Consider the following 10,041-nt stretch of genomic DNA (forward strand, 5'->3'; position numbering starts at 1 on the left):
CAGCTGTTGTACAATTATAATAACTAAAGCTGTAATAACAACAATAATTGTAGTTCATCTTTGATGAAGTGCTTTAATGAAAAAGATTCATCATATTGTTATATTTTAATCCTGTTAGAAAAGTAGAATACATCAATCACTTTACTGTTCAATGGTGTGCTTTGTTTATTGATTCCTATATCGCCTCACTTAATATCATCCATAAATAGTCCCATCATGGCCTGACTGGCTCCAGGTCCCTGTCTTTTGGAAAAAAAATCACTGAGCAAGTGCAGTCCCTTCTCTCCTCCCTCCTCCTGCTCTATATGACGTCAACCAGTGTATTGGCGGCGCCCTCGATGTTCTGGCTCAGGACTGACAGGTGGTAGTGCACTTTGTTCCAGTCGCTGGACTGTCCTGATGACTCAGCTTTAGCGAAGGCATCAGCCAGACCAGGGAAGGTTGACATGCCAGCACTGCTTGAAGCCCAGATAACATGTCTGTGTATCACACAAGGAAACAGAGAAATGATTTAACAAATTTTAACATCTCACATTGCAATCCATCCAATTATGGTCAAGACATTTCTTTCAAAATTGTCAACCTAGTGGCGAAACTTAATCTGGCAACCATGAACGTTTTTTTCAAAATGAAACGGCAATCCATACAATAGTTTGAATCTGGAGCAAAGTAGAGATCAGGAAATTGGCAGTAGCATAACCCTCCATTCCTCCTACTACCTTTGCATGCATTTACTTTATGACTGTCAAGTACAGAGCAACCATAAAACTACACATGGCAGCTTAGTTTTATTTTGAGGCTGTCATATAATTTTCTTACCTGAATGCATATTTCTCTGGGAAGGCCAGAGGGTCCAAGAAAGCTCGGTCCAGCAGCATGAGCTGGTCGTTGATCCTTCTGACCTTCATTGGTCTAAGAGAAGAGAGTCAGCGAGAGACGGGATGGACTGAAATTCATTTCTTTGTGGGCAGCAAAGGAGATGACAACATATGTATGTTTGTGCTCTTACGTTTCGTTTGCCAGGTCTGAACTGCGAATCACCTGGTCCAGATGAGAAGCTGCACTGCGAAAGCTGGCCACTGCACGTTTTAGTGGCTCTGAAATAAGACACAGGTCAGCTGTGCAGCCTCTCTGCAAAGATTTCACCCTCTCTAATCCTCTAGTAGGAGAAACAGATGTTGTTTCTGTTGTTTGTTCTGCTCTTAAGTGCAGCCCGAAGACATGTTTTTTAGCACAGATGTCTTCAGGTTTTTCCTGTTACAAAAAGCATTTTGGTGAATGCAGGTTCCAGTCAGAGACATCATTGATGTTAGGTCCAGAGACTAGACATAATGTAGTAAGTAAATTATTCCAGCTGCTGTGGCCCAAGATGGACACACAAGTCAAAACATAAGAAAGAAAACATAAAATTCACAGCCCCATTTCAAACGCTGAATTCTTGTCTTGACATATTGAAACGTAAAGTATTCTCTAACAGTCCTGTCCTTACCCATGGAGATGGGTATAGCTTGCAGTTTGCTCTGATATAGATCCACTGCTCTGTTGAGGTATGCCTCCAGAAGCTCAGCGTAGTCACTGCAGTTGAGTGGCAACACCAGGCTGTCTGCCAATCGAATCAGGACGTTTCCTGCCGTCCTGGCAACAGCTTGGTGACTGAAGAACCCTGAGAGGACGAAGTGTTAGAATCAGTGTTGGGGAAACTACTTTGAAAGCTTTGCTGGCTACCAATTACTTCACACTGTAAGAAGTTAAACTACGGAAAATTAGCCTAGAGAGAAATCTAGTTTGGTTAGTATCATCTACTTAGAAAAAAACAGTTCAAAATACTTTGTAATTGTTGGGAAAATGTTTTGCTTTCTTTGCAGTTGGCAAATTTTACATCAGAAGATGGAGAAAAAATATTAGAAACTAAGAAATAAAAGCTTCTTTGTTGTAATAGATCACATTTTTCACTGTTATGACATGAAAGACAGCCTAATCTGCAGTACCATGACAGAAAAAAGGATCAGGACTTCCAAGAATCTCCAATATGTGGTAACATGAGAGACATCATTACTCACCTGGATCAATGTACTTTGAGGCGTAGTCAAAGGTGTCATATGCTGTGTGGTACGCAGGGTATATCCGAGCATTTGTTTTACTCTGTAAGAAGAAAAAAAACAATTTAATAGAAGTTACATGACTGACTGAATGAGTTCAGCTCACTTCTGATTTTGCCTCACAAGCTCAGGCAGAAAAAAACTTTTGTTGGGTGACAGCTTGTTTCAAACAAGAGATAAAATAAGACAACTTAAGAGGAACAGCGCAGAATGACAGCAGTGCGCCAAAAATGTAAGATTTATCCAATTTACAGGGAGGAGCAATGTGTCTCGGACCCAATGAAGAGAAACTAAATGACAGCGGAAGATTAAAAAACAAGTCTTTTATTTGAGGCCTTACTTTGGTATCTATGTCCTACTGTACATAAAGCCACATGGTCACATGGTCATTAAACAAAAATATATTGTAGTACAGCAATTCAAAGGCAGGGTTCTTTCATACCCTGTCATACGTGTATGAAATGTCCATGGCAGTGATTCCCAGATAATGGACAAAGGCTGCGTAATCGCTCCCTGCTCCTGTAAGGTGTCCCATCCTGTTAAAGATAGACAGCAATAGATCAGCAATGGGCAAACAACCAATCAATTCTGCAAACTTCCAAAAAAATAAAAACCTAAATAACTCTTCACACAATGCAATGCAAGATGTGGGAAAACAGAAAGGTTTAACTGTAGTCCATTACTTGGGAATGAGTCCATGTTCTGGGCTTGTCCAGTTGAAATATTTGATCCAGTTGTCATATACAGATGTTGAGTCCATTCCAGCTGCATTGACCTAGACAAGAAACACATTTTCATGTAACAGCCTCCTTAAATTTCTGGAAAGAACCACCTGAAGTGACATAAGCTGGTTTTTAAAGAGCTCACCTGTTTTGTGGCTTTGAAGATGACGTTCTGTACTGACGGCATCCCTGAAGCTCTGAGAGTGGCGTTGGCTGAGGAGAGGAAGATGAATACAGGTTTTGGATTAGCGTCACCATTAACTTGAACAGCTCCAAGGCACAAGGCTGGCAGTCAGTGAACACAACCTACAGTGGCAGCCATTCCTCTTCATGCATTTAACTTTGTGTACCACAAAATAATGCATGTTTGTCAACAAGAGAGTTTCAAGAAAAAACCTACAAACATCTTGAAATGTACATTTTTAAATTTATTTTAAAAAAATTTAAATTATTTTTTAAAAACAAGTAGTTTTTGTGATCATTTCTCCAACTACATGGCTGCATCTGTACAGGTGGACCCAAGGACTGAGACTATTCCTGTCACTGGATGTCTTTATTTACTCCTGGGAGGCAGGAAGAGCTTCTTACCAAAGACAGCTATATCCACATTGATGTAAGCAACAGTCCGTTCACTGAGCTTGGTGAAGTATTGCTGGGGAAAAGACAAGATAAAGGTTATATTTGTCAGTGACAGTAAGTATACAGCAGAACTTCAAGTCAGAAAAGTTACTCAGTGATTTGTTAGTGATTGTTATCATTTGTTAGACAGGAGTATCCATCTAAAGTTTGCTAACATTAGACACCATACCAAGGAAGGTTGTATCAATAAAACCTATGTGTGTTGAAATGAGCAACAAGTGTTTTGCAAGAAAGATTGATCTTTCTTGCCTTAAAACAAAAATAAAAATAAAAATGTCATGCTGGTTCGTGTTATGTCTGATCTTGTGGATTAATTGAAATCACCTCTGTGTATTCTGCGGAGCCGATAAGGCCGAACTCCTCTGCTCCCCAGCTTCCAAATATTATTGACCTGCGAGGCCTCCATTTGCCTGCCACAGACAAGAACAAAAATGAACTCTTTATTCAGCCATATATGCCAAACTATTGGTAGATCATACAGCTTTTAGTATCCTCACCCTGCTTTACCATCCTGCCCAACACTCTGGTTAATTCCAGCATGACCGACGTCCCACTGCTCGGATCGATGGCACCATGAACCCAACTGTCCCTGTGGTTCCCATAGATCACATACCTGTCTGTGGACACAAACACACACAGAGCACAAACAAAGTAATTACAAGGCGAAAACAGATTAAATTTAATGGCCAATTGCGACATTGTTTTCTAGTATCACCTGGCTCGACACTCCCTCTGATAACTCCCATCACATTGGAGGAGTTCTTAAGTTCTCCATGATTGAAGATGTCCAGTTTCACATCGCTGGAAAAGAGGATCGAAGTCATAAGGATGAAGGAATTGACAAAAGGTCCCACTGCTCGACTGCTACTTCTCCAATGGGATGTATTCAGAAAAAATGGTTTACTCCCCACTCTGGGAGTTAGAAGTATTTTGACTAGTTGTATCAGACTTTTAAAAGAAAGGTTTGATAATGAACAGGCATAACTCAATAAAAAACTCCTGGATTAGCTTTAAATGCAGCTAATGCCTGAGTATGTCTGGCTACCTGCCGTTGAAAGCTGATGTTTCTTTGAACCCCGGACCTCCAACGTTGTAGGTACAGTTAAACGCTCCCTGCCAATCAGCTAGAGCTGCTTCTCCTCCTAGCTCACTGAAATGGCCAACAAAAAAAAACAAGTTAGAATCGATTTATTTTGATTTTGGCCTGTATTTATTCCTAAAGCAGATTTCTCTGATCACAAACCAGATTAGTACGTAGGCATCCTCAAATCCGATTGGTTGAATTGGAATGGGCGGGATCCCTGTGATGTCCTCAACAGGAATTCTGTAGGTTTCATCTGCAGAAACAAATGTACAGTATAACTGAAGAATTTATAGAAAAGTAAAAATAGCATAATAAAATGATTTAAAAGTATCCAACTTTATCTTTATAGGTATGTTTGAAACTGTCATAAAAGTCCCACCTTCAGGTAGTATTGAGCCAAAGTGCAGCAGGAGAAACAATAAAAACACTACTGCGAACTCTGTGTACTATTTTTACACAAGTCACTGGTAATTACCTTTGGCAGCCAGGTAGGGTGTGAGCATGTCTCCAAAGTGAGTGTTGAAGGAACCTCTCTCCACACCAGAGGGAGGCAGGTACCAGGAGTGAGGATACGTCTCATCGATGTCTGACATGACACCATCGTTGATGTCCAAAGGGTCTGTGTAGACGAGCACACCGATGACACCGTAGGGTGCTGCATTGATGGCCTGGATGAGACACACATGGCATTTGTTAACACTTGAATTTCATTAACATCATTTATTTATCTTTCAATTCAACTTAATGTAACAGGCACTACCATCTAGAAGCATTGCAGTACAACCATTTTCCTACTGATGGACATTAAACTGTACACAAAACTATATATGCGTAATGATTTACCCAACCTTATTCTCAGTCGTAATGTGGGAATACATCCTTTTTTACATGGTGCATAGTGGTGATTTGGGCATTGCAGTGATGCAGTGAACACGTCAAAGCTTTGTAAGCATTTTTAAGTCTGCAGTTTTTTAAAATCTTTCTTCTGTTTCTTCAGTTGTAAAGTAATGACACTGTAACATGTTGTCCTCCACTATCACAATAAAATGTGTCACTGTGTAACTTTTGTATGTCTTGGACAGAATGTTTGTGCTTATTATTTTAAAACTACCAAACAAACATTATAATAAGTCATTCACTTTTTAGCACAAAGCGCAACTCACTTTAGCAGCTCTGCCTGCTCCACCATATCTGGTGATAGCGATGGTTCCTCTGAGGTCCATTGTCTTGTTCAACTCTTGGTAGTCACTTGGTTTCCCCTGGTTGGCGTACACCAGTTTCCCCTAAAACCATCAGAAAAGTCAACGTTGAGTCAATTTGAGCAGTAATCTCATGAACCATTGGCAGGAGTATGATCTTTTATGAGGAATGTGATCTTTGATTGTAAAAATCACAGCTGCCTTTTGTGCAGAATTTTTCCGTCTGGGAGATAAAAATAAAAATATACTGCATTTTTATCACATTCGTGAAAACTTCTAAACATTGCTCTCAAAATTATCTCACTGCCCTCTGAGAATCCTTTCACCACACTCTTGTCTAGATAAATCTTTATTTGATTCCTTATCATTTTCATTCAAACCCTTATCATGACCTCCTTCACCCCTAATATAGATGTTCACAGATAGTGATATCACATCATCTACATCATAACTTGTAATGTTATCGGTACTTGATAAGACATGCAAAAGGTTTGAGCCTTACGGAATCATAGAGTATCTGACTTTGACTATAAATTGAAAAAACGCAAAAAATGATCAATCACTGGTCTCTTATGTTTTATCCTCTTTCCCTTTCAATGTATTCTTGTTGTATAAACATATATAAACTAAACCTTCCCCCAAGCTTATCATCGAGACCATGGACCGTCACTGCAGTAAAGTAATGACTTCCCTGTCAAACACACTCTTATTCCTGACAGCAGAGTAGTAAAATATTTTGATGAGCCTACTATAACAATGACTTACAGATAAATATGCCTGTCACGCCTCAGAGGTTAACACAGGTAAACTTGCGCTGTGTGAGGCAGGGATGTGACAATCACGTGCTCGTTGTTGTTTCAGTGAGTTACTTCTCAGAAGTTATGTGTGCTTCATTTAAACAGGAAGTTCCATAAACGCAGACTATCGTTTTATCCGTCCACTCATCTACCCATCCATGTAAATAGTGAGAAAATACTCAAGATAATCATCATTTGGTGTAAAAGTACATTCACCTAGAAGGAAATCAGATGTACATTCCCGATGCACCTCAAGAAAGGATGTAGAGGACTATATGCAGCACTTTAAGGTCAAAATGACTTTACATCATGGGGCCCTTTCTGTTCATCCCATTAAGTACATTAATTGTTAGAAGTCCCTTTATCGGAATAAGCACAATAAAAAAAATTGTCTAAATTACAGACACTTGAATCCTTTTTATTTAAAAGTAAAATTGAATGTTGAATAGGTTTTCATGATTTTTTTCTCTTAAATCATGCACTGAATGCCAGACCACTTTTTCAGTTACTCAGTGATCGAAAAATGCTGGCTTAAGGGATACCTTTACTAATCAAATGTATAAAGAGCTCTGCCTGGGGCTGTCAGGGAGCTAAAGGAGCTTTTAGCAGATTTTCAGATACATCAGGGTGCAGCTTTTTACCTTTGGGTGTCCAGGAGGGGAGTACGCAGCATAGGGTTGAACCACCTCAGGATCATTTTGGTCAGCAGTGTAAGCCTTCTCTTTTTCTCTGGCAGAGTATCTGACGGTATCTGATGGACTCACTGAAATGGAAACAACTCATGGTGACTGATCAGTCGGTAAATAAAGCGAAACTCTGGCAGAATGAAAACCCACTCAGTGTTGTCAGACTTTTTTAGATTAGTTCCAGTTATTTCTTTGTGGTTCGTTGTGTTGAGTTTGGATTGTAAATGGTATTTCAAAACAAAAAAAAAGACTTCCAGATGAAGTCGATTTTGATGGGAAACATCATGAGCTAAATGTAATAATTCATGAGTGGCTTGAGGACTTTGTCCTGCAGATCCTGCAGATAAATTAAATCCAGTTTTACGGCAGCTTTCATAGCAGTAAATCAGACAGCACAACACATGAAGTACAGGCTGTTGATTCACTCCATTTCTTATATTGTAATGTTGTGTGAGACCTGCTCGCTATTAATTACTCAGTATTCATAAACATTCAAAAATTATGTTGAAAGACAAATCTCTACTTTCACACATTCAGAGGTCAACTCACCCACAGTGACCTTGTTGGGGTTCTTGGTGTCGGGGAAGGACAGGTAGACCATATACTCCTCTCTCCAGGCCTCGTCCAGGCCGGTTTCAGGGTCCTGCCATCTCTCTAGCATAAGCTTCACTGTCTGCTCGTCTCCAGGTGTGGTGGCCATATGGGGCACTTTGGTCAACTCCCTGTGGAGGGAGATGAGGTTTCAGAAAATCTTGATTAAATTGAATGTTTCCTATTGTACTGTCCAATACCAAAAATGTCTATAATAAGGACTATTGCCATAAGAATGCTGATTAGCCTTCAATTTATTCAGACCGAGACACCTTAATGTGAAATATAAAAGCTGCTGTTTATAGGTCTCACATTTTTGTCACTTGAGCTAATAAACAACAACAGAAGTCTGACTGAAGAACAAAATCTAAATTTGAACATTCATCAGCTCACCTTAGGTTCTCTTGAATCTCGATGTTGTCAACCTCAGACAAGAACTTCTCAATGAGGGTTTCGTCCACATCCTTCGCCAGATCCCCCACCCAGGACGGTGCCGAGCTGCCCTTTTTGATACCAAAGTGGCCGATCAGGATCCCTACGGTCAGCACGGCAACAGCACACACAATCGAAATCACCACCTTTAATATCATTCTCCTCTCTGTTTCCCTTCTTGGTGCACCTGAATCTGCCCGACAGCGAGCTTTCTCCAAAGGTCAGGAATGTGTAAGTGTTGCTTCTGAAGCCAGGCCCAAATGATCACTGCAACACCGGTGCAGCTGCAGAAGACCTCCCATAAGAAAGAGACATGCTCATTGTAAAGTTTACTCGTTAATGTTTGCAGATGGGATGGACTTTATCCCTTTGTGTATGTGTGTGAGGTTCGTGTAAATCCATTTATTTTCAATGTTAACACTCAAACAGTGAGTGTGCAATAAATATTTGGATTATAGGAGGTATTCAGTAGAGCTTCTTCTACTTTGTTTAAAACTTTGGAAAAAAAGAAAAAAAGTTCTGTATTTTGTTTACCATTTAAAAAAAAATTTGGAAACACTGCTGTAAACCACAATTGTCTATGTATGTATGAAATGTGCTGTACAAAAAAAATTGTCTAGCCGTGCCTAACACTAACTCCTGTGTCAGTCTGGGTGTCTGCCAACCCAAACCATCAGTATTCAACAACCTGTGAATGAGACTCAACTCTCTTCAAGAATCACTGACCTATCCTGGTGTGTTTATGAACAGCAACTGACAAATCTTACGTACTCTGCCTTTAATTTTGGCACGTCCACTGCAGGCACTGACATTTGTTTGGTATCTCTGAGACATGGTATGTCTCCTCTCTGGGTCTGTTTATTTGTTGCAGTTGAAGCTGCTTCTTCCTCGACTTTCTGCAGTTGTGAACACTAAACTCATCACCCCAGGGCTCAATGGGGACACAGCAGACAAGTCCCACTGTTCACTGAGGGAGAGCAGGAAGCATTTTAATATAACATCATGACTACATGAAGGTCTGAGAAGATGACTCAGGACACTTTCTGCAGTCTTTGATATAAGGCAGGGCTGGTGGCTTCCTGTCTGGCTCCCCAACAGCTTCTCTGAGTTTCTCCTATTTGACGTGAACCTGCACATTCACACACTTTATAGGCACATCATCCTGCATAGTCTGATCCCAGACATTCTTTCTATATGCTAGCATGGTCTCCTTTTTTGGTTTACAACACAACGCATAACTGAAAAAGAAAAAAGAAAACCTATTCAAATTATTGATGACGTATGCTAACTGTACAAAGATTGCGCTTGTAAAACCTGTCTGGTTTTTCACTTGTAAGTAAACAGATAAAAAAAATATAAATCTACTGTCATGGTTTTGTGATTGTACACAGGAGGTATTGATAAATTGTGCAAATTGTGCTGTAAAAATGGCTGTTGCCCCGTGTCTAAATATTAAATATCAGTACAAATGAAGTGTTGTTGTGGTCTGACTTTGTTATATAATGCATTTTATTAATAATCTCATATGAATCTCATATGATGTTATAGCAATGATATGAAGTTACAGCTTACACCACATGCTTTCCCTTTGAGCATGTCCAAAGACTTGTAAGTCCATGGTAACATCCTTATAGGGGCCTGCACAGATGTGGTTCACATGCACAGGTGTTTTCATTCATTTAAAGTACTGGTATGGCCCCACTGATATATTATATTATTAATACTTACTGATTAAAAGCATGGTTGCATCATTCAAACCTCATTCAAACAGTTTGAATGATGGTTCCATTCT

At 39.8% G+C, this 10,041-nt stretch overlaps 1 protein-coding gene across 1 annotated transcript; it reads right to left on the reverse strand.

Moving 5' to 3' along the window:
- Nucleotides 1-130: 130 nt before the first annotated feature.
- On the reverse strand, nt 131-8,739 carry naaladl1 (N-acetylated alpha-linked acidic dipeptidase like 1). The gene is made up of 19 exons (XM_084360846.1): nt 8,211-8,739; nt 7,776-7,948; nt 7,182-7,303; nt 5,708-5,827; nt 5,020-5,212; nt 4,704-4,797; nt 4,506-4,610; nt 4,176-4,261; nt 3,958-4,077; nt 3,785-3,870; nt 3,410-3,473; nt 2,967-3,034; nt 2,783-2,874; nt 2,542-2,635; nt 2,061-2,142; nt 1,490-1,663; nt 1,010-1,097; nt 820-912; nt 131-479 (listed from the first exon to the last, which is right to left on the reverse strand). The coding sequence occupies exons 1-19, from the start codon at nt 8,405-8,407 to the stop codon at nt 302-304; spliced, it is 2,229 nt and encodes a 742-aa protein (XP_084216972.1). The 5' UTR covers nt 8,408-8,739; the 3' UTR covers nt 131-301.
- Nucleotides 8,740-10,041: the final 1,302 nt, after the last annotated feature.

Source organism: Pagrus pagrus (genome assembly GCF_965226575.1).
Source record: "Pagrus pagrus genome assembly, chromosome: 8".
Classification (NCBI taxonomy): Eukaryota; Metazoa; Chordata; class Actinopteri; order Spariformes; family Sparidae; genus Pagrus; species Pagrus pagrus.